The sequence below is a fragment of the Scardinius erythrophthalmus genome (assembly GCF_964197995.2).
Source record: "Scardinius erythrophthalmus genome assembly, chromosome: 4".
NCBI lineage: Eukaryota > Metazoa > Chordata > Actinopteri > Cypriniformes > Leuciscidae > Scardinius > Scardinius erythrophthalmus.
In genome coordinates this window covers 8,207,307-8,233,954 of record NC_138224.1, presented here as the reverse complement: position 1 = coordinate 8,233,954, position 26,648 = coordinate 8,207,307, and the positions used below count along the sequence as shown (strand labels likewise).

At 37.1% G+C, this 26,648-nt stretch overlaps 1 protein-coding gene across 1 annotated transcript in view; it reads right to left on the bottom strand.

Moving 5' to 3' along the window:
• The window catches only part of kcnd2 (potassium voltage-gated channel, Shal-related subfamily, member 2), a gene marked incomplete at its 5' end in the record, with an annotated part of 112,603 nt that overhangs the window by 6,000 nt on the left and 79,955 nt on the right, over positions 1-26,648 (bottom strand). The window contains one exon of the mRNA XM_081363373.1: positions 2,454-2,616. Coding sequence (XP_081219499.1) covers positions 2,454-2,616 — 163 coding nt within the window. The remainder of the gene's footprint in view (positions 1-2,453; positions 2,617-26,648) is intronic.

Below are 26,648 nucleotides of genomic sequence, written 5' to 3'. Positions count from 1 at the left end.
TCCATTTTTAAAATATATTACAATAGAAAACAGTTATTTTAAACTGAAATAATATTTCACAATATTACTGTTAATACTGTACTTTTGATCAAATAAATTCAACCTTGGTGAGCAAAAGAGACGCCTTTCAAAAACATTACAAATCTTACCGTCCCCAAACATTTCAACAGTAGTGTGTGTGTGTATAGATAGATAGATAGATAGATAGATAGATAGATAGATAGATAGATAGATAGATAGATAGATAGATAGATAGATAGATAGATAGATAGATAGATAGATAGATAGATAGATAGATAGATAGATAGATAGATAGATAGATAGATATAGAATAATTAAGAATTATATTTATAAAATGATGTCAAATGTTTTATTTTTTAGAATTTTAGTCTTTTCATGCTTTTTATTCTTTATATCTCCAGATAGATTGCCAGAACAAAAACCTGCAATTTGTGTCAAAATATCAGACTGCTATAAATATTTTATTCATTAAAGTATCAACATCTTAAAAAGTGAGTTTATTTTTGTTTAAGTTTCAGTATTGTAAAATTATAAGGGTAATGGTATATCGACTACTGAAATGTTGGTATTGTTACAAACTTGACTTCCTGCCTCCTTTTCCCCTCTTCTATTCTCGTTCTCAGTTCCCAGTTAACTGGATAAACAGACTGTTGTTCTTGGGTGGACTGCTTGTACTGTTTATCCATGCGCAGAGGGGCAGTTGGATATCTGAACTACTTGTGGCTGGAGAAGAACAGCTAAATTAAGAGAAGACACTCATCTAATGAGACATGATGTGATATCACTACGTCTGTATTCTGATCACTCCCAAAGGAGAACAGGCTGGAACACAGCATCTGTTCCTTGCCTGGTCTCATTGGCCAAGTACACACTGCAGTTAAATACAGCGGTGACTCCTCTTGTACACAGAGTTCTGTCATTTAGAAGTTTGATGATGACCAAATAATTGTGCGTAGTACGTACAAAACTACTTTAAATGGCATGAACAATAGAATCTGGTTTACTAAATGCTGACAGATGAGTTTGCTAACGAAAAGGTTTAAACCACTATGTCAATCATTGCATGTTCAGAAGTGACTCCTGTTTTCGGTACGCACGTGAAATTATTACGCACGTCTGGCTAATGCATCGACTATAAATGTAGTGCGTGCGCGCGGACAGCTTCACGTTGATTATAATGGCAGTCGCTGTGCAGATGGGCTGTAAAACTTGCATTTAAATTTAACTGCAAAAGTAATCAGATTAATTGAGGTTTGGGAATTAATTGAAACGTAGTTACATTGAATTTACTCAAATAAGTACTGAGTAATATTTAATAAATTACACGTAGCCTACTTACTATAGAGTTAGGGTTTTGGTTTAGGGTAAGTTACTTGTAATTATGCATAATTTACTGTTATTACTATAGTAAGTACACGCAGTAACGTGTAACTATGTCACCTTAAAATAAAGTGTTACTAAAGTTTGAGATAACAGCTAACCCAAAATTATTTTCTCCACTGGTTCCAGGCATAACGAAATTTGAGTATTAAGGAGATTAACTTGTATGGAAGCTTGTTTCAGCCATGGAATAAAAAAAACAATATGAAAAAGGTAATTGTAACTTTTTATCTCACAATTTGAGAGATAAAATCTCGCAAATCTGACTTTTTTCTCGCAATTGCGAGTTCTTTTATCTCACAATTCTGAACAATTTGTAAAAAGAATTGCGAGTTTATCACAATTCAGACTTTATAACTCACAGTTGTGAGTTTATATCTTACAATTCTGAGAAAAAAAGCCAGAATTGAAAGGTATAAACTCGCAGTTCTGACTGTATTTCTCACAGTTTTGAGTTTATAACCTGCAATTTTGAGCTTTTTCCATCACAGAATAAAATAAAAAAGGTAATTGCGACTTTATCACAATTCTGATATTGGGAATTGTGGGATAAAATGTCGCAATGACTTTTTAAATATTTAACTCAACGGTGAAAACGAGCTTCCATACGCTTATGCATTTAAAATTTGCAGTGTGTATGTGGCCGTTCTCTCTTTTGTTCTATTCTCTCATCACTTCTTTATATCTGCAATTCTCAAAGTTTCTCTCTGCTTGTCTGTCTTGTTTCTGTGTGTTTGTGTTTCTGTCTGCTGTGTTGAAGTACGGGATGAGATCTGGCCATGCACTAGAAATGATGGTTCCACAGAGACCTGCAGTTAACATACCACAGAGACACACACACCACTCAGCGTGCAGACATCTGGGTCACAAGCACGTTGTGCCAAGTTGTATTAAATACTATCCCAGTGTCATTTATGTGCTTGTGTGTTCATGGTCCTGTCAGGGACTAATCTCTTTGCCACAGCCAGACCAGCTTGTATTTCAAGAGAACATCTACAGCTCCGTTTAGCGCTGTGAGGTCAGGGGTCGTGGGCCGTGCTGGTGTAGGGTACCTTTTGGGCGCGCCGCTTCTCTGCACGTTGGCTCTGATGGTAGATCCGACTGAAATTGGACACAATGACAGGAACAGGAAGAGCGATCACCAACACGCCACTCAAAGAACAAATAGAGCCAAAGATCTTCCCCATGATGGTCTTAGGAACCATGTCTCCATATCTGTAACAAAGAAAAGGAGAGAGTCACAACATAGATATGGGTCAGTGGCAACAGTTCAGTGAAAAAATCTTTAGAAAAAAAAATCTAGTTTAAAGAAATTCAGAATACAAAAATAAGATGCATATTTTATCTCTCTAAAAATGTGAAGGAGTGTAACCATCAGGTAAATAGTAATATTTTCTTTACACTAACCTTGAGTGTACATTGTGTATTTATTTAAAGTTATTTACACACACACACACAGTCATGATGGTCTGGGTTTAAAATATATTTTCAAACAGATTTTCCAACGTTTTTTTCCTTCAAGAATTTCAGCCATTCTAAGGGACTTTTTCTGTATTACAATCTCAATAAGAGCACCTACACATCTGTTTTTTTTTTTTTACTTTCTTTTACTTATCCAAATGAATTTTAATTAAAAATGTTCATCATAAAATAGTTGTATTCAAGTCATGTTTTTCTGAACAGCTTCCTAGTTCCAGGCAAAACATTAGCCGCTTTAGATAAAAGCATAAGCTAAATGAATTCCATCACTTCATTGACCCCAAAATCGCAGAAATATTTTAGACCTTCACAAGCTGGTTTTTAATTCTTGCTTCATTTCCACCAGCTCAGGTGATTTCATCTGGTAATGAAACGGATGACAGCACTAGGGGGCACTAGAGAACCATAAAGCATGGGGCAAATGTTCACTCTCAAATTTTGTGTGAAAATCTCTTTTTTTTCTCTATATTTGACCGCAGGCTTTTTTCCTCATAAAGCCTTAACATCTTCAAACTTTTAACTCGATGTTAAAAAAACACTATTTGCATGTGTTGGGAAGAGCAGCATGTGTGTGTGGGCTGAGTTTCATGCTATGAGATCAAGTTCTCTGACCTACTTCCCAACTCTCAATTTAAAATGACATTAAAATAATAACCATTACAGAGATCCAAAACGCTCATATTCCACACAATGTCGTCCTAAAATGGCATTCATGTGAACATGCTGTCTTGAGAACACACAGTACTGGCACGATTTCATTCTTGTTCAAACAAACACACACACCCCTTCTGTTGTACCACCTCCTCTTCTTCTTTTTAAAGCAGGCCAACGCATGACAAACCAACTCCGTCACTGGCATTCAGGAGACGATCTGCCATTAGTCAACAGAATGATGGTTCATCTCATCAGCATCCAAGCTGTCATTCCAGCAGCGCCACTTTAAGATTTTGATGGTGATGTTTACTATTTGCACATGTACCATGGTAAATCCATAGTATTCTTTGAATGACATTTACATATATTCATTTAGCTGATACTTGTGGCTAACAAATAAGGATCATCGCAAGCAAGTAGCATGTAAATGCATTAAAATGTTGCAAACATTCGGCACCATGGTAGGCCTATATGCCTTCTATAATTTTTCATCACAATTATTTTGCTATGACCACTGAAGTGATATACAATATGTTTCAGGGGCCAAGACCTGAGGCTAGACCTCCATCTTCCATTCGTTGAAAAATCAGGATCACCCAAAAATAAATGTACTAACTCTCATTTCGTTTCAAACCTGTATGACTGTTGCATGTTCAAATGTTGCATTTGAGATAAAACTTGCAGTTACGATAAGTAATTTGGCAATTACGAGAGACAAAATTGCGAGCTACAAAGCAGTATTGTAAAATGTAGAGAAAAATGCATCTTTTACGAAAAAGTCGCAATTATGAGATCCAAGAAAGTCAAAATTGTGAGATATGAGGGTACTTTGTGAGAGATTGGGTAGTCAATTGGGTAGTCACAACTCTAAAAAACGAAGTTGCATTTACGAGAAAAATATGATATAAATTTGCAATTATGAGAAATAGTCGCATTTGCAAGAAAGCTGCAATTATGAGAAACGAATACAAAATTGTGACTTACATTGTTCCATTGATAGAGATTAAAGCACAGTTATGAGAAATAAAGTCACAATTGTGAAAGATAAAGTCTCAGTTATGAGAATTGCAATTCTTTAGAAGAATAACTGCCTGACTTGTTTACCCATCCCAAATCTGTATTACTGTACTTTCAACACTGAAAGTCAATGGGGTCCAATAGGTTTGCTTTGGACCCCATTGACTTTTCATGTACAAAACAGTTGAAACAAACAAATTCTTTAAAACATCCCTGTCACTTTAAGATGAAAATGCATGTGTTGAATAAACGTCATGGCAATGTACATGTGCTTCAAGGGTCCATATAGTCTTTTTGAAATGAACAACAGAGCTTTTTCCGGTACTCATCTTCTCTCAAAGGACATATGCTATGATTTAAAAGAATTAAAAAGATAAATAAATTAGCATTGTGAGATACTAAAAGCAGTGCATAGCATGCCGTAGCGGTGCTGAGAGGCTTCCGTGCTCTATGTGACGGATCTAATTGAATTACGGCGAAGAGAATATGAGCTCAAGGGGCCCGATGCGACAAAGCCTCCAAAGACTGAGCCATAATTACGGACGGCACAGAGTCGACTTCTCCAATTAAACGCCTGTAATTAAATATGCCAGCGAGAGAGAAAGAGAGAAAGACAAGACACGCAAAGAGTTAAGAGGCTCTCGTTTCTGCTCTGTACCGTGGCCGACATTATCGACGACACTGACCCAGTCATTCAGAGCCCTGAAAAATATCCATATTAATGGTCGCATGAGCTATAGCGGTATTCATGACTGATCAATAGAGAGCTTTGTGATCCCCTGCACCGACAGACAATAGACTTATTATAAGGGACCAATAAAGTCCCTTGTAGGCAATTACCCTCATAATTAGATTTGTGTACATGATGAATATGTCGGCCACTAGCTGTTAATCCAAATCCGCACACTAAGCTGTTATTTGCAAAGTGTGTGTGCATCGCATTTTGATTCTCCATGGTCAGCCTGAACGTAATAAAAGATATTGACCTTGCACTGTGTCAGTCAGGTGTGTGTGTGTGTGTGTGTGTTTTGAAGCGAACTAGAGGGGACGGCAAGGACTCTAATTTGCTCTCTGCGTTTGCCATTTCCTTGCTGCTCACTGTCCAGTACTGTTACGTATGACAGCATCCCAATTAACCCAGCCGAACTGTACTGGCCACTCAGAAAACTGAGAAAATGATTCTAGTTTAGAACAGCACACACACTTCACTGCAGCACAAAACAAATAAAGGCAATCACAAAAACACGTATGCATACATCTTGTTTAATGATATTGGTATACACAAGTCAGGTAGTTCATCTTCTAGAGATCTTAGAGTTCCAGTTTGTAATTCACACTTTATCCTCCAGTTTCACAGACAAGGCTTAAGATAGTCCCAGACGCTTAAAATGCATGTTTTAGCTGTTTTAATCGAAAGCAACTTGTACTGATATATCTTAAAATATGTCAGTGCCATTGTTTTGTCTCAAGATGCACACCAGTAATGGTTCTTTCTAAGGCACGCTTATAAAAACGACTTAATTGAGCCCAGGCCTAATCCTGGCTTAATCTAAGCATGAAACCGGGCCTTTATCTTACAACTGTGATTTATTTCTAGTCATTGGGACTTTACCTCTCACAATGTAACTTAATATCTCACAACTTTGATTCTCGTAACTGCGACTTTATCTAAAATGTGTTTAATGTGTTAATATTTCTTGTAATTGCAAATTCATATCACATAAATGCACCAATGTCTTGTAAAGAGAACTTTATTTCTTAGAATTGTGACTTTTCTCTTACAATTGCGACTATCTTTCAAAAACTAACTTTATAGCAACTGTTTCTTGTGACTGCTACTCTCGTAAATACATAATTTTCGTAATAGCAACTTAAACTCACAATGGCAACTTTACATAACAATGTGACTTTGTAGTTCACAATTCTGGCTTTTTTTCGTGATTCCAACTTTATATCTAACATCTGCGACTTTGCTTCTCATGATTCGACGCTATATCTCTTGCAATGTGACTATTTATTTCAAACTTTCTCACACTCGTTTTTAATATTTACAAATCGATTTTACCTTTAAGGATCAAGGTTTAGTCCAATTTCTGAGGAGAGTTTCGTCCTCAAACTATAACTAATTAAACTGACACTGCTTCTGCAAGAAACTTTGAGAGCACCTTGATGGACACAGAGCAATTACGATCCAATCAGCCGGCAGAGAAAACAGGCCATCAAAGGCACCCACAATCTCAAAAGCTGTAAGAGCACGTAAACCCAAACACAGTACTGCAGATTACAGGGGGAGGACGAAATCCAATGAGAGAGACAGAAAGACTCCTGACATGACTAAAAAATCAGTAAAACCCGCTATTTTTCCCACACTTTATGAGTCCATATCTTCGCTCTTCGGCTGTAGCGTTATGTGAAATGAGAGAAGGGTGGATGGACATAAAGAGACAGTGAGATTAAAAAACCCAGAGCTCAGTGACTTAATAACTCTTGCTTCATGAAGCTCTGGACTGATTGGAGATGAAATATGCTTATCAAGTCTAACGAATTCAGCACTCATTAGAATATTAAGAGCCTGAGTTAATGACTAGAGCGTTCCATTTAACTAAGCCCGTCTGGGCTTCGAACTCTTATTCACAGTCGCACGTGAGGGAAATGTCACTCTCCGTGTTTTATTGTCCTGTAATGTGCATACTGTATGTGACTGTTTTTAAAGCACAGAATAATCGTATTCACACAGTATTCTCAAACTGACATTATGCAAATATAATTTTTAAGAGTGCTGAAAGTAATCTAAACTAAACAAAACTTTCATAGCATTTGGTAAGGTGTTTGTAACAGTTGAAACGACGTTGTTTAATCGATACATGCGCTTGAATAATTCAGTGTCATGATGCTAAGGAGCAGTGCTGGGTAGATTACTTCCAAACTTTAGATGGTTACTGATTCCAAATTATATGACAAAAAATGTAGTTAGTAAAGTAATCCATTACATTACACATGGTAATATAATCAGACTACTTTTTGATCACTTTTAGATTACTTTTGAGCTAATTCGTTAACCACATTGATTTGAATAGGACAATCTTGTACCAAGATTCAACTCATTTTTAAAGTCAGTGTAATGTAGTTTAAGTTGAAATTACTTAAAAATTCAAGTTAATTTTTTTACTGTGTAATAATTATATGATATTCTAATCAAGGGGAATTTTTCTCCTGTTTTATTGACCACCAGGCAAATATTAAAATTAACAGCACAGCTGTCTTCATCATGCCATATTATTGGAGGAATCATTCATGCTTGTATCACAAACATTAGGTAACACGTTATGCCCGTAAATGTTACACTTAGGGCAAGTTTGTGGAAAAGTATATGCATTAAGTAGTTTGACTTGCTGTCAGTAAATAAAGACCTTGAAAATAAGCACTAATAGACCTAATTACATGAGATTACATTTTTGGTGGACAGATGCTGAGATTTGTCCCACCTTTGTTCAACTCAAGAAGGACCAACACTGTTCCGAAGTAAGCGAAGGAAGCAAAACAAGCGGGATGTGTGTGTCATGCACAAGCAGCGCTACTGAGCTCTGATTCTCCTCTGCTCCGGCTGGGCACAGCACTGTAGGTGAAATCTCACAACTGACGGTTTCATGAAAGGCTTTTGTGAATGCTTTATGGCGAGGCAGTTGGAAGCTTCACATGAGACTCCCTGCCTCCCTCATCAATAATTCTGTCTATGCTTTCCTTATCCCTCCCATGAATGCTCAACAATCTGTTTTATCCCATCTTACCTTCCTACATCTTTTCACTCTCTCTGCCTCCATCCCATTTGTGGACAGACACTCATTCAGACTCATATCAGAGATGTCCCCTGTTTGAGCATGGGTAGAGGTGAGACAGGCACATAGAGTTTATCGCATCAACCAATGCTTTCTTCTCCCGAGCCCTGAAATATGATCTCCTGGCTTTCAAACGCAACTTCTTGTTGATGCATAAAGGTGAGGGAGAGGGAGAGAGAGAAGATAAGGGTCTTTTATCTTTTCTTATAAACCCACAGATTGGTCTCTTGCTCCTCTTACTCACAGCAGATCAATCAGAGATAAAGCTCTGAGCTCAGTGTCCAAGAAAAAAATACTCTCCCCGCACAATGGACATGAAGCTCAAGGTGTTCAATTTCCAAAGATCACATTTAATGGTCATTATATGGACAGATCAGCCATTTTTACACAGCTGGGCGCCGTGGCTGGTGATGACGTTTGTGTCACGGCTCGGGGAACAGCGTGTGAAACGTGATGGGATATGGAGAAGGAACAGCGCGAGGTCATCGCTGATGGCAAATATGAGGAACGGGGGTAAGTTGGGATATGCTGACATCGAAATAGAGGAAGGTGAATGAGCTTTTATGGGCAAACATGATACACTCATAACCCAATCAATTAGGGCAATCTCATTTCCCTACTGCATCCAGCTTAGAGTGAATAATCGATAAGGGAGAGGAGAGGTCGAGATGCTAATGTATGCTAAGAGGCTAAACAACACTGAAATCTTCTCTGCTCAAAACTCTAGGAAACGGCTTATTAGTTTTAGGACAAATGTGAGTATGCAAATGCAATTGTTAAGCAGATATATATCAAGCACATGATCCTTTTTTATCATACTTGATGATCTTGTGCTAGCTATGTTGGCAACAAACCTCAGTAAAAAAAAGAAAGAAAATAGTGTGCTGTTATTCGGGTAACTATAGCTCCAGCACCAGTTTAAACTAACTTTAAAAAACTAGCTTGAGGAGATTTTCTTCAAACGGTTGTTTCACTATGACAGTTGTTGTCCTGAAGGAGAAAAGAGATGATAGCGTTAGCTAGAAGTTAAATGACTAGAATTGGAAGATTTTCTTCAAACTGCTGCTCCACTATGACAGTAGTTCTGAAAGAGAAAAGGGAGGGTAGTTTACACTAACTGTCAACTAGTTACTGTGTACAAGACAGTATACTTGACCAGAAACACAAAAGTGATGGTAATGTTTTGCTAGCTAGCTACAAAACATGTTTAAAGACAAAATGGCTGGTGATGTTTATGCTAATGTTTGCTAGCAGCTACAAAAGCAGTTTAAGCTAACTTTAACAAGCTAACATGGCATTTTTTTTTACTTTAAACTGTTGCGCACCATGACAGCAGTTGACCTGAAAGAGAAAACGGATAACAGCATTTTATAGTGCCTGTTGCAGCAATGTGCACTTGTATTGCATTAAAATTTGCGTTTTATACATGACAGTCCACAATGATATTACTTGACCTGAAAGACAATGGTAATGCCCATGATATCATTTGTTAGGTGCGTATAAAAGTTTAAACAAGCTTTAACTAATCGGCATGGCAAGATTACTTAAATTGCATTAAATAATTGTATTTTCAACAGATTTTGAAATGCCAAATTGCACAAATTGACCTTTGTTTGTGCAAGTTTTGGGCCTTCATTATAGGACATTGCTAGATTCCATTCTCAGTTCTCTTTTGCTGCGAAAAAAACCAAACAAAAAACAAAAACAAACAAAAAAACATAACCTATTATAATAACTGCACTATTTCCAGCAATAATTGAGGCTCTGGAAGTTTATTTTATGTGATTTAGTTGTTTCCTAAAGAGATTTTAATGTGTTTACGTAATTATTTTCTGTTTTCGGTCCAACAGGACTTATGTCACGACTAAGTGCTAATCTGCATAATTATGATCACATAACTGCTATTATGTGTGGATGTTAATGACCCACCTGGTCGAACTGAGGGAGCCTCCCCTGCCTCTCGCATTAGACAGAGGAAAGGGAAAAAAAACCTTCAGCCTTTTCTCACTGTATAACTACAGTATTGTGCATATGTAACAGATGCTCCACATGGAATCTACTCAAACTCAAGGACAAATCCTTCACAGATGTTGGCAGAATGCAAATAACCCTCGTTCAGAAATTCAACTTTGTATGTTTGTTTTTTTTTCTCATTGGAATTGCTAATGTTGTTGAAATAGAAAGTAAAATGCTAACATATGCAGCTAATTTGATTTTGTTTAGAGCTACCAAGAGGTTAATAAATGCTAATATGCACACTACTTCAGAAACATGGAAGAATAGGATGCAAAGCAAACAAAATGGGTCTGATTAGTGTGTCAGAACACTCTGCATGTCTCAAAGTTCAAAATAAATGGCTGGGGCTGAGATTTGGATGAGCAAATAATGCCATTTCTAACACCAACGCTAATGATCAGAGAACATCATCTGAAGATGAGACGACATTAGTGCCACTAGTTCCTGCAGCAGGTGCTTGTGTGGTCGTGTGTGAGCAGAAGAGTACATTAACACATGTCCACCGACATGCCATAATTAATGTTCTATTCCACTACAGTTATGCTTCTGTGAAGCATCACACATACACACCTGACTCAGAGGTCATCTTTTCATCTGCCTCTTGAACGTGTGATTTTGTATCTATAATCCATCATATAATATATCCGTATAATTTAACCTTCAGACTGTCATAACAGGGCAGGTATGGAAAGGCACATAAGAGAGCCGCTGAATGTGAGAAATGGCTTCACTTTTTCATTCCTCTATTTCCGAGGGAAGCTATTTGGGCATATGGCAAGCGAGCGAGGTCAAATCAATGAGCTGTCCCTGACATTATCACAAAGGAAAACTCCGCATCAAATGTCAAAGGCCAATGTGCAATAATACTGTGTAGGAGAAAGAAAGCAGGTATGAGGGCAGAACATGAATAGATATAACATCATTGAGGCAGTAGCAGAGGTCACAGAGTGGCGCTGATGTCAAGCGGCATTATGCTGCAATAATGTTTGGGAAATTGTCCACGGAACATTGAGGGAATGTTTAGCGCTGTGTCTGACACAGGTTCCTGCAGTGAGGGTGAAGATGCTTCAATCTGTGATAACTGACCTTCTCCAGACAGAACATCTGTAGCTGTCTGTCAACCTGACAAACCAATATACACATAAACATGCACAACCGCTGTTCTTACAGTATGTGGGTTTCACAAAGACATGCTGAGAACATATGTCCAGGTTTTATTTCACCCCCACCCATCCCACCAAAATAAAAATGCATAAAGGAAGTCTATTTTTAAGACTATTAAAGGGATAGTTCAGCCAAAAATGACAATTCCGTCATCATTTTTCCACTCGCATGTCATTGCAAACCTGAATGACATTTTGAAGAATGTTTTAGCTGTTTTAGTCCATATAATGTAAATATAATATAAAAATATATATAAATATTTTGCATTTTTGCTGCCTTGGCAACTAACTGAAACAAATAGGTTCAGGTCCAAGTACTAAAAAAAAAAAAAAAAAAAAAATTGATATCGAAATATTTATAAAAACAAAAACAAAAGAAATTTAGAAAACCAACGAAATGACTGAATCTTAAACTAAAATTAAAATAACAACTGAAGAAACAAATTCAAATATGAATTAATCCTATGATATATTAATACTAAAATAATTAAATTGTGACAAGTCCAAATTAGAGAAATAAAGTTATAGTTAGACATGAAGTCACATTGAGTAATTTAAAGTTGATATTATAAGAAGTCAAGTTTCAATCGAGTGAAAAAGTTACAATTCAGAAATATTATGCAAAATGATAACAATAAAAATCTGCAATTACTTTGTTATATTTCCCATCAAAAACTCATTATTGTAATGTATCTTGAGTTTTTTTTTTTTTTTTTTGGGCTGTAGTTCCCATTATTCCTGATGATTCTCATTACTGCATACAGAGTCGTATAGATGATACTATAGATGATACGGTGGATTGCCTTTGGCTCCAACGAGCCTTAGGGTCCCTGCAAGCAGGTCTATACTAGAAGAGCAGATCATAACTGCCAACGCAAGGACGCTTCTCACCCCTTCCTATTGTAAACCATACAATCATGACAAGGACGTGTCTGAGAGTTTTCATGAGATTCACCCATTATGCACAAACATATAGAAGCAGATGTGATATTTATACACCCACACACTGAATGTTTCTTCTGAGAGCTGTCAGGAAAAAAACACAGAATTTGTCTGAATACAGATCTGACTCAGTCTCTGTCAGTTCCATTGATTGTCTGTGTAGTCCTCAAGGAGAGGCCAAACACAAACACACACTCACATGGGGAGGAAAGAAACGCAAACAATCGTGAAATGAAAGATTTATTGCATACCTTTTCAGCTCAGAGCTACACACACACACACACACACACACACACACACACACACACACACACACACACACACACACACACACACACACACACACATAATCTCACTAAATTATGCACACACACACACATTTTCAGAGACAAGCTCCAGTTTGACATTTCATTCCACCTACAGACCCGAGCACAGAGGACAATTAGTCAACCAGGCCTTGGGCAAGACAGATGCAGATGCCACATTTCTCTCTAATCCAGTAATACTGTCTCCACTGGATTCCCATAGTCTCTCTCTCTGTGTGTGTGTGTGTGTTTATACCAGTGTTGGGGGTAACGAGTTACAAAGTAACGAATTACAGTAACGATATTACTTTTTTGGGTAACGAAATAAAGTAACGCATCACACTAAAAATATCGGTAACTACACTACTTTACTAGACTATAGGAACGCGCTTTCCTGCGTTACCCAAGCCATTTTTGCCTGCGTGTAAAGCTCTGATCTGTTTGTGCTGCGTACATGTCTGTCTGTGTATGTGTGTGTGCGCGCGCGTGCACCGTTGTCATAGAGATCGATTTGAGTGACGTAGCTGCTGGTGCGAAGGGGAGCGGGAAATGGAGACGGAGACAGGGGGGTCCGGCCAGTGGCAATATTCACATCACTTTCAGTTTATTGCTCGAAAGGACAAAAATATTCGCGTGAAATGTACTTTGTATGCCCAGGCAGCAAGTTACTGGCCATCGGGACTACCGGGAGATTCCCAGTGGGCGGACGTGCCTTTTGGGTCGACATCTCTTATTTTTTTTCTTCTTCTTAACGGACCATAAAACTCGTACATCGGCGGCCCATTCGTTTTGCTTAATTGGTGGCGCTGGGTTAAGTAAGTGCGTGCCGGTGTAATGCATTAGTTAAAGTCTGTGTCAGTTTGTTTTTTTTCCTGATAGCTGACCGGTCCATGAAACACCGTGGCCCATTGGATCTTTTCTTGATTGACACTGGGCTGGTCCAATCACATCTTTAAACACATCCCCCTTTGGGCTTTGATCGAGCGTGCACGTGTGTCAGTGTGTATCTGTCAAAATAGTCTGAGAGATGGAGAAGAAACGCAAGGAATGTGCAGAGAAATAGCGTGAAAAATAGACACAGGCCCTTCAAGCAGACGCTGTAAAATGTGTCAAAATGTTTTCTGCAGCAGCATGACCTTCATCAGCTCCTGTGGCTGATGATGAGGATAGTGAGGAGGATCAGGACAGAGATGAGAAAGTGTAGAGCCTGCGGTAAGCAGAACTAACAGTTACTTTCAAAACACTTAGGCTATCCCATACACAAAAGATAAATATATTTGAAATATATTTTCAGAGTATATTTTGGAATATATGCAAATATTTGAAATTGGCCCAATAAATATATTTCACACTTAACATCATATATTTTTGTTATATTTCAGAATATATTTCAATGTACTTTTTTTCTGTTTGCATCCCCAAAAGTGTCAAAATATATGTGGCATATATTCCAAATACATTGAAATATATTCTGAAATACAACTAAAATATATGATGTTAAGTGTGAAATATATTTATTGGGCCAATTTGAAATATTTGCATATATTCTAAAATATACTCTGAAAATATATTTCAAATATATTTATCTTTTGTGTATGGAATGTCATGAGTGTAGGAACCCATTACCCAGTAATACATTATTTCCACATCTGCATAGTTGACGATTACCGTAATTTACTATAAATTTAATGAGACGCGTTTGTAAACCATGTTTTCCGTCAAAATAAAAGATTATGTGCTTATATCTCTTTCAAGTATAGAAATTAGTACAAAACTAATTATGAAAGTTTCCTTTATTTTTCAGTGCTTTTGTTTTACAATATATGTATATTAGTGTGCTATTATTATTATGGCCAAAATGCCGATTTTTTTTTTTTTTGTCCCAGTCCAGCCCTGATTATGTGTCTACCACCGCAGACATTTGTCCTTTATCCTGTTGTTTGTGGATTTTACAGTGAGGCATATTTCTTTGTGCAGACATGTATATTATTCTTTCATATTTTACATGCCATTTTGTAGGCTACATTTATAAACACTATTTGGACAGGCTAAGTGATGATAGGGCTATGATGTTTGTCGGTATCTACAGGGTAAATTAAGAAATGGGAAAGTAAAGTAATAAGTAGTGAAGTTACTTTTCAAATGCAGTAACTAGTAAAGTAATCTCATTACAATTTACAGAAGTAACTAGTAACTAGTAACTAATTACTTTTTTTGAGTAACTACCCCAACACTGGTTTATACTGAAAAGGAATGACGAATTTAGAAGAAGAAGTTTCAGTAATACTGTCTCCACTGGATTCCAATAGTCTCTCTCTCTCTCTGTGTGTGTGTGTGTGTGTGTGTGTTTATACTGAAAAGGAATGACGAATTTAGAAGTAGAAGTTTTATTGGCAGATTTTGCTGTCCAATTTTGTTAGAAACACCACTCATTCGTGATTGCATACATGATGACTAAACCAATTATTTTTTAGATATCAAATATCAAGTACGTGCAAATTATACAGTGATAATCAGAGGGGTGCAACTATTTTAAAAGAATTTCGATAACATTTTAAATTAACAAAGAACAAGTTTCGCAGCTTTTATTAATCTTGGGTAATTTTGACTAACGCAATTCTGCCTTCATCTACAATTAAGAGTCTTGTATTTGCAGCTCCATTTGACAAATTGACTAGGTTTAAACTCATTCGACAGAAATGAGCTCTAAACATTAGAGCTGGAGGTTTCTCGGACTGTTAACCTGGTTATGAGAGCATTGTGAAAGCAGGAGAACTGTTAAATCCTGATCATCACGATCTTTCATCATAAGATCTTCACACACACCTGACTCGTTGCGGAGTCCGTGACGGATACACCAGTCCTGTTCCCTCTGAAAGAGTGTCTCCGGTGGAGCCGCTATAATTCACGGAATAAAAAATGAGAGGGAAAACTGAGCCAAGGATGGAGAGGGATGAAAGGCGGGCAAACTATAAATAGCCCACCTGGGCTGCTTCACTCATCCGTCTGCTTTTGAACTTGTCATCCGCCAAATTGGTGCTGCGGGCCATGTCATCCATCTCTTTTTGGAGAAGGGGTGAAGAGAGGTGGTACCCCTGGCAACCACGCAATCCCTCATTCGCACACTGATCCATCACACTATCACATCCAAATCACAAAGACACACACACACAGGTCGACTTTACACTGCGTTTCGTGTCCAGATTAGTATCTGGATTTTTTTTTGTGTGTGGCTGCATTGCATTTTGCTGCATTCCAATGCATCTCTACTTAGCACTTGCATATTAAAATTACAAATGATTCTTACCTGATGATGCTCCATCATTGACTTAATTTTAAAATATTGATGCTGATTTCCTTTTGTCAGATAGATGTCTAGTTTATAATGTTTTCCTACTTCAGATATGTCAATGACAGTGAGTGGCCATGAATAAATAAAAGGAAACTTTTTTTTATTCATAATGGTTTCATGCGTTTTAAAACCCTTTCATTCCAGTCATAAAGTTAGTATGTCTGTGAGTATAGATTTTTTTTAAATATATATATATATATATATTAAATATTAAAATATTAAAATATATTTTAGCTAAAAAGTAAAAGGTATTTTTGTACAAATATCATGAATTATTCATTTATAAATATCTTTAAGATTTTGGGGAATTTTCTTTTCAAGAATTTAATCATTTTAATGAGGCTTTTTTCTTCTGATGATGGCCATTTTTCATGACCTCCAAAAACATCAAAGGAAATTTGTTTAGTTCAGAAATTAAAAACATTCTCATCAAAGAAGATGTGTATTTAAGTCTTTGTAGGTATGAATGCCATTTTTAATACAAAAAGAGCTAGATACATTTCCACCGCTGTGAAAAAACAACAACAGCTGCTGCCTTAAATTTCAAATTTTTAAGTACAATTAATTTGAATGTTTAAGTAATTTCAACTTAAATTACTTAAAACTAACTTAAAAAATTAGTGTTGTATAACTTATTAAAAAAGTTGAAAATTAATAATATATCAATATATCCCCCGATCAATAATTGAATCCCTTAAAACTCACCTTTGATCATCAAAAAAGACGTATTTAAATGTTTTCTTCCCTTGAAATAAATTATTCATGCCTTAAAATAGCTTGAATGTAACTCTATACCCTTGCCTCATTTAGTATACACAGTTCTATGAATATGCAAATTAGCCCCACCTCCACTCACTCGCACCAGCTCAGAGATCCACTCGTTGAAGATCACACGTTGACCTGATTGGTTACAAGGTTTGTGACTTCAGAAACACCAGCGATTTCAAACCGCGATTTAGTTCACTGCAGTTTTAAGGAGAAAATACTCAGCAATGGTGGGGACTTATGAATTTGCACAAGGTTTGTCTTGAAGCATATTAAAAACAACACATAGACATATAAACAACATTAAAAGCTTGATTTTCACCACTGGGGGACTTTAACTTATTTTTATGAGTTAAAGCAATGTAAAAACATATTTTGTCATAACCTATTGATTATACAAATGTTTACAGCGTATGCTAATAGGGGTTAGAAGCAAAAAATGTAATAAAAGTTAAAAGTTTTAAAAGGCCTCGCAAGAGCAAATAAAAATAAAAACGTATCTTATTTTAATTATATACTGTTATTGCTAGATTAAAAAAAAATGATGGAAAAATGTACAACCTATTCTAGTTCAAACCAATTGTCATCCACCTCTGGATGTGGCGATCTATTCACAGTGTCTCGAGTGCATTTACATCTGGATTTTAATATAAAAAAGTAGGTAGCCTACAAAGGGGCCATTAAGGCGCAGCAGAAACCATTTTTATGTACTAATTTGCAACTCAAACACACATGCTGTGTTTATCAATGCGTTAATGTGCAAATTTAGCTTTTCTTGAAGTGTTTGTGTGATTATCACCTGACAGATCATATTGGCTCTGCTCAGGGTTTGATGAGCTAAATACAGTCAGACAATGAGCCTCCCCGTTGAGCCTGTAATCACATTCAGCGTCAATAAATGTGATTACTCTGCAGTTACACACTCACACGAAAAAGCAAAACAGCAAATGTACCCAGAATTTCTCAAACAGTACTCGTCAGATAAAAGGAGCATGTATTTATAAGTAAACAACGCCGCTTCACACGCCATTACTTGGAATCAAAGCCACTCGCTTCTTAAGCAAGCTGATTTACAGAGCGAGGTGAGAACGCAGATCTACCGCTGTGAAGATCCGCTTTGATCCGTGGTGTTTCATGCTCAGAGAATAGTACTTCTTTGATAAACTCTACTCTATTGTTTTCATCTATTTGTGTGCTTAAGAGTGTACTGAAGTGATTGTGTGTGTGTGAGCCAGAGCACAATGAAGCACCACTAGGGGGCGCTCAAATACAATGCAGCTCCTTGGCACAACCTTGGTGACACTCAGAGGTCCAAACCAAATTGAACTAACCTAAACTAAACTCTAATCCCAAAAGCAATATGAGCCACTGAAACCCGTCCAGAACTCTCCCCCCTCCCGTACACCATCTGCTCCCAGCCAACAGGGGGCACAACACAGCCAGAAGAGAAGATTTGTTGCCTGCTAATTTATTCTCTTTTATATCAAACCATGACAACAGATGTAGATTAATGAGTGTGGTGTTAAGACGGGCTCGGCACAGTCAATCATCGGCAGAGTCACTCGGAATACAAAATATTCGGACGGCGTGACTGCTGACTTCAGATGTGGCGGACATCAGAAAGCTAAATCTGCTTAGTGATTGCACATTTGAGTCATTGGTGCTCGTTCAAATGACACATTCAAATCTGGCTAGCAACATTCCTGATCCCATACATCTTAATAAAAGCCTATATAATTATACAGCTGGAAAAGGTTGGAATTTCTGAGATTGTGTTGTGCCAGGTTTGGACGCATGACTTTTGAGAGCTATGGTAGGTCTGAGAACAAATTTCAGGACGGTTTTTCACACAAAGTTATTGTATGGCTTCAGAAGAATTCATAATTTTGAGTAATTTATACTTTTATTTTGCTGTTTTGGAGCTCATGATTACTTTGGACACTCAAGTTTTTTCTTTTAACACAAATTACGTTTTTTTAAGCCGGATTTGGAAGGACATGAAAATCGGTTCCAACCATTACAAAGTTTGCAGTCTGTAAGATTTTTGATATATTTTTGAAAGAAGTCTCTTATGCTCACCAAGGCTGCATTTATTTGATCAAAAATAAAGCAAAAACATGCATCTTGTGAAATATAAAAACAACAGTTTTCTATTTTTAAATACTTTAAAATGCAATTAATTCCTGTGATGCAAAGCTGAATTTGTCATCATCAGTGTCACATGATCGTTCAGACATCATTATAATATGCTAATTTGGTGCTCAAGAAACATTTCTTATTATTATTATTATTGTTGTTGAAAACAGCTTAAATCATGATCACTTATTTTTTGGTCAGGATTCTTTGATGAACAGAAAGTAAAAATTTATTTGAAATGGAAATCTTTTGTAACACTATTATTGTCTTACTATTGTATCAATTTAATGCATATTTTTCTGAATAAAAGTAGTCTATTCACTCTAGACTGACTAAAATCTTTGTGTTAGAAACAAAGCAATTTCAAATTAAAACCATCAAAATCCATTAACTGTCATTTATGGGTGTGCTGTCCCTTTTAACTGTGACACAGGAAAATGTGAAACCCGAGAGTAATTTATCATTTCCACAAATTTGCTCTGAGCGATTATAGTGCGTCGGCCCCCAGTGGAATTATGCATCCGTTATGCTAACCTCTCATCCGAGCGTCTTTCGAGATAAATCACACCAGTCTTCGGCATAAAGCGCCAGTCTCTTCTCTGCCATCTTATTTTCTGAGTACTGTCTATATATACAAATGAAACCCTGATCTCAGATGGCCTGAAAGTCACTAAAAATGGCCACAGTCAGACTCTTCCTCCCCGTGCCTGCAGAAGTTGGCTATTAATCAAGCTTGTCCTCGGGTCTTTTCGCCATCCTGCGGTTCGCACTCTACTTAGCTCAAACTCTTTTCCTCTAAGGTATTCCAGTAAGACCTGTTTCTAAAAATCTCTGTGTACAGCTGCTTGTTTAACACCACTGCGCAGACATCACAGCCTCTCCTGAAGGACTCGCGGATCTCTGCATGTCTGACAAACAGGTTGTCTCATTAAGCCTGTTATAAATGTCTTCAGACAGACCGTTCCTCCTCTCACAGTGGAGTCTCTGCATCCCTTCATCCTTCTCTACTTTCACCACTATTTCTCTTCCTCCGTTCCCTCGCTCTGTCATCACTCAGTAGGGTGCACACTTTGGAGGTGTGATTGCACAGATGGAAAGGTGTAAATAAGAAACGGTGAGTATACACACTTAGACACACAGAGAAACACACACACACACACAAAAGACATAGGTTGCTGAAAATAGCCAACCATCTCTTTTTCTCTGCCTTATATCCCCCTGGGTACAGCTAGGATGAAGCAGCAGGTGTGTGTGTCTCAGGTTTTGTACCTGTGGAAGAGCCATAGCAGGTGCGTGTGCGTGTGTGTGTTAGCGACAGCTTGCTCTGTTAGTGAACTGCGGGGGGAGCGCAGAGGTTGGCCTAGGTGCCTGTCTGTCCTGCTGTGTGTGTGGGTATGTGTGTGTCTGAGATTTCATGGCCTCAACCCACTTAACCTTGTGTGTGTACGTGTGTCTCATGATTATAAAACAGACCAGATGAGTCACGTTCGAAACCGTCGTAAAAGAGATGAATCATAACAGTATAAACATAATAAACTGTAACAACAAAATGAGAACATAATATAATATAATATAATATAATATAATATAATATAATATAATATAATATAATATAATATAATATAATGTGATGTAATATAATATAAAAATAAAATGCAAGATTTGATTACTGCATTGCCTGTCAGTCATAAACTCTAAAAACAAAATGAGAATAATATAATATAATAGTATAATATATAAAATGCATGAAACATGGCAGATCGTTCTGTATCTGGTTTTAAGATGATACTTTTTACATTTGAAAATGTTTATCTTATTTCATATATTTTCCATTGATCCATTTTCAATTCTTCCCTCACTTGTCCTTGCCTCATATTGAATTCAATAAAAACAAATTAAGGAGAAAATTAAACATTTTAATAATTTAGTTAGTTTGGACACAGTGTTTGGGCTAATTATATTACTGGTGCATGGTGGATTTGTTCATTTTGATTATTATTAATAAATATGGGTACACTCTGGGACATATTTTGGAAATTATACTTTTTTCATCTTGAGGTTAAATTGTTAGAATTAGATTGTAACTTTTATTGAAAACTGAAAGATTTTATCGTATCTCATTGGTTTTACAAGTCTTAACTGTGGCAAATTTGCTGTAGCACAGTCTCTCATGGATTACTGCTTTAATCTATATCTTCAATCTTAAAGATAATAAAAGTACAGCTTATGTTATTTTCTGAGCATTAGCATAGCAAACACCTCTGCTGTAAAGCCGTGTTTTCTAATACCTAGCTGGCATTATGCTTCATAAACAAAAGCGCTGGAACATCCTCTCCTTTAATCTCCTTTCACTGATTCAGGTTAATAACGGGCTTATTGAAAACACAGATTCCCCTCATAATGCAACAAAGAAAGCCCTTCATTAGCAGATAACGTTGATGGGAAACCGCCATTAAATTATATACCTCCTTTCATTTTTTCGCTATTAATTTTTGCAAAGCCATCTGGCACGTAATGAGGCACAGAGCAGTTTAGATGCACTTTTCAATTAAATCTGACCTTGAAATGACAGTGCGGGTGTGAGCGAGAGAAAAGTTTTGAGAGATGACATATTATTGATCAAATCAATTTGAACCTTCTAATTAGCAACTGATAGGATAAATATAATCTGTGCGAGATATGATGATTATGCTTGTGAACTCTTCGTGACAATGGGTACTTTATAATGGGAGATAAATCAGGCGATTGGACAGAGATGGAGGTTCATGGTTTCCATACAATGAAAGTGGATGGGCCGTCAGGCTTCAGAATGCGAATAATAAATAAACATACACACACACACACACACACACACACACACACATATATATATATATATATATATATATATATATATATATATATATATATATATATATATATATATATATATATATATATATATATATATATATATATATATAATATTATACTTTATAGCCTTTCGAGACTCATCTGAATGAATGAACAGGTCATTTTGAATTTTCTAAAAGTCTATCTTGGAATCTTAGTGTTTTAATAGTAGCACAGTCAGACAGAATGACTGCATTGGCCACGCTGTTCTTCCCTTCACACTTATAAAGCACACTCCAATTATCAGGATATTACTTGTCAACCTCCCACTCCCACTTCAGTCAACTACTGCTAATGGTGACTCAAGTTAATACACTATGACTATCCCCACACAAGCGCACACAGCTAAATAAAACCTTTGAAAAGTGCCACTGAAGATAAATGGGCACCAAAAGCATTTGATGCTAATTGTTTTGCAGTGAGATGTCATTAATGTGAGCTTCATTATGCAAAACACTGCTGGTTGAGGATGAATACACAAACACTGCTGGTTGAGGATGAATACAAAAACACTGCTGGATGAGGACTAACACAAAAACACTGCTGGTTGAGGACTAACACACAAACACTGCTGGTTGAGGATGAACACACAAACACTGCTGGTTGAGGATGAATACACAAACACTGCTGGTTGAGGATGAACACACAAACACTGCTGGTTGAGGATGAATACACAAACACTGCTGGTTGAGGACTAACACACAAACACTGCTGGTTGAGGACGAATACACAAACACTGCTGGTTCAGGACAAACACACAAACACTGCTGGTTGAGGATGAATACACAAACACTGCTGGTTGAGGACTAACACACAAACACTGCTGGTTGAGGACGAATACACAAACACTGCTGGTTCAGGACAAACACACAAACACTGCTGGTTGAGGACTAACACACAAACACTGCTGGTTCAGGACAAACACACAAACACTGCTGGTTGAGGACTAACACACAAACACTGCTAGTTGAGGACTAGCACACAAACACTGCTGGTTGAGGACGAATACACAAACACTGCTGGTTCAGGACAAACACACAAACACTGCTGGATGAGGACTAACACACAAACTGCTGGTTGAGGACTAACACACAAACACTGCTGGTTCAGGACAAATACACAAACACTGCTGGTTGAGGACTAACACAAACACTGCTAGTTGAGGACTAGTACAAAAATCCCTCTTGTTGAGGACTAACACACAAACACTGCTGGTTGAGGATGAACACACAAACACTGCTGGTTGAGGATGAACACACAAACACTGCTATTGAGGACTAAAACACAAACACTGCTAGTTGAGGACTAGTACAAAAATCCTTCTGGTTGAGGACTAACACACAAACACTGCTGGTTGAGGATGAACACACAAACACTGCTGGTTGAGGATGAATACACAAACACTGCTGGTTGAGGACTAGTACAAAAATCCTTCTGGTTGAGGACTAACACACAAACACTGCTGGTTGAGGATGAACACACAAACACTGCTATTGAGGACTAACACACAAACACTGCTGGTTGAGGACTAGTACAAAAATCCTTCTGGTTGAGGACTAGCACACAAACACTGCTGGTTGAGGACTAACACACAAACATTGCTGGCACACAAACACACACAAAACACACATTGGTCATGGTATTTCACAAATAAAACCTGCATTTTAGTCACTAACCAGTTATAGTCCAGTTCAACCAGACACTAAATGTGCTGAATTAGCACTACTTTTTAAATATTTAAGTCACTATTATTATTTAAGCGCAAGCATGCCTCCATTCTATGTAAATAAGGCTCATTATACTGTAGATATATTCACAAAACTCAATGCTACTCATATGCAGCAATTAAGGTCCTGTTATTACATCACATGTATAAAAACGAAATGATGCATCTGAAAATACACTTTACAATTTCAGCACAGACAACTTATTTAAATCCACACTGTAGAGATTGGAGAAAACTCTTGAAATATTAAAGGATGAAAACTGCTTAAAATCGGCATCCCTCCGATCCCTTCTCTTCTCCAATCCTCCTCTGTCCTTCAGCTCATGCTGCAGGGGTTTCCTGCGAGTTCATCAGCACTTAGACGTTAAGGAGATATGAGAAAATAGGCTAAGAAAGTGTCTGCGGAAAAGAGATACATATATTTTGCGGAAGTAAGACAATCCAGTTTGTTCGTGCTTCTTTCTTTTCGCAAACTCTTCCGGAACTCATCCTGTCTTTCGTCATCCAAGGAAAGTAGAGGTTTATGGATGACAAAGCGAGAGTGGGAAAAGTAGGTTGTTGATAAGGAAAAGGATTCAGAATGTTTGGTAAGAGCATTCCTACAAAACTGGGAAATGTGTTTATAAAAAAGGTATAGTACGACTGCAACCGCTGCCACAGCTACATTGAGTGTATTTGTTCAAAAGAATACAAGATAACTCTATTTTTACAGAGTGCAGGATGGACAAAAGATATGACATGCGGAGAAGATACCAAAATGCACATGAATAATAAAAAAGAAACTTAAAAGACAACAAAAAAGACATTACAAATGACAATGACATATTTGTATGTCCAAATCTATTAATTTAACAATTTTTTTTTTTTTTTTTGTATCTGTAAATTGTAGATAAAAGTCAATGTGCTGTTACGAACAAGCAGAAACATTTCTAAGACATTTCTAAGAACTTAGCATGGCAACTTAGCAACTAGATTTTAAAAAGAACATTCGTTTTATTTATCATGGGCACTTTTATTTGCCACTGATTTGAATAACACCATTCAGATAAATGCACAGACACAACACTTCACAGCATCCAAAAATGCACAATGTGCAAGCCTCAAACCTCAAATACAAGTAATTGCCAATAACGACTGAATAACCCCTCAATGGTCAAGCTAACATCTCAAACTGATGCACGGAATAAAAACCCGTTGTTTGCAAATCAATAGGCTGCTATCAGAATTCAGCCGAGCTAACTATGTATTGATCTATCGACCACAGCAAACCTGAGTGCTTCATCAACACCACCAGACACCAGAGCAGGCAAAATTAAACCAATTACTGATCTGGCCGACTCGATTTTCTTCACTTCTTAATCAAACATCTGCTGTGATAACCCTGACTGACACACACAGCAACCTACGCTGGACATGTTGCTAGATACGAGCTGTTTGCGTCTGCTTAACATTGCGCAAACATTGTCAGGACGTTGTTAGGAGAGATGAATGGCCTGTATAAATCAGCGGCGCTCTTGCTAGGCTAACACTATGGCATGAATAATGGAGGAGCTGACAGCTATGATAGAGGGCCCACATATATAATATGAGGAGAAGTTACATGCAGGCCACGCCGTGACCAAACCATGCTTGATTGAGGCTACGAGTCATTAAGAAACAGGATTATAATACACATACATGAACAATGACTATGCTGACATGATTATGATCAGCTGGACCCAATGAGCTAGCACCAAACTGGTAGGGTTGTGTAAAAAAGGGGAAAAACTGACAATGAATTGATGTCAAATTCATCTGTTGCTTGGTTTCAATGTTTGATTTAAGGACATTTATATTTACTTTTGTACTACAAACTGTTTTGGTGCTGTGTTGGCTACCTAATGTCCAATCTAAATCTGAAGCAAAACCAAAAAAGCTGACAAAGGCATGAATCTTAATAAGTGTAAATGCTGCATCTACAGACTGAGGCAACCTAGAATGGATTCCATGCCAATGTGTCAAAAAATATGTTTGTCGAGCACATCAGAAAAAGTGAGAGGGGTGTTGCTGTAAATTAATGACATGATGTAATATTGCTTGTCTACAATTTGAGCGGTCATAAACTACAGAAAACTGTATGATTTATTATACACAATTCACAAACGAGGAAAATCTAGATATATTTGAACCTTGAAACCCTTATTGATTATTTTACAATTGCTTTATTTCAACCATCAGTCATCCATCCATTGCCAAAGAGATGGATTATGATAGTTGGCTATTCATGCTACAAAAGTGCCTGTGAACCATTCTGCTGAGTCTAGCTGGTTTTAAATGTTTTTTTGTTGTATACTCTCCAAGAAATATTTTAAATGGAGGTCAGGTAAACCAAAGCCAGCCTTCATTTTAAGCCAATTTGTGGCTTAAAAGGAAAGTTAATCCAAAACGTCTGAAATTTACTCATGCCCCCTCATTATAATCACATCATTCCAAACTCATATGGCTTTCATTCTTCTGCAGAACACAAAATATATTTTGAAAAACTGTTTTGTCCATGTCCAAGTCAATGGGGTCCAAAACAACCCCATTGGACACCACTGAATTTCATAGAATGGACAGATTTTGCGTTCAGCAGAAGAAAACAAGCTATAGTGGTTTGAAAGGACATGGCAGCAAGTAAATTAAGACATAATTTTCATTTTTGAGTAAACTCTCCTTTTAAGATGAGTTAATCACCGACCGACTAACGTATTTTTCAAAATACACGTTTTTCATTATCTAAAATGTGCCGTGAATAATTTTCCAAAGGGACTCCAAAGATTCCAAAGGGATTCAGGGAACAACAGGGAATTTGGGGACTGTTGCTCAAGGCAAGAAGTGAGAAGGAGCCTTGGACCCGTCCTTGGAGAGCTGGATGGGAAAAGAACAGGAATAAAAAAAGAATTTGCTGTGGAGTTAGAGGAACTAAAACACATGTATAGTGTT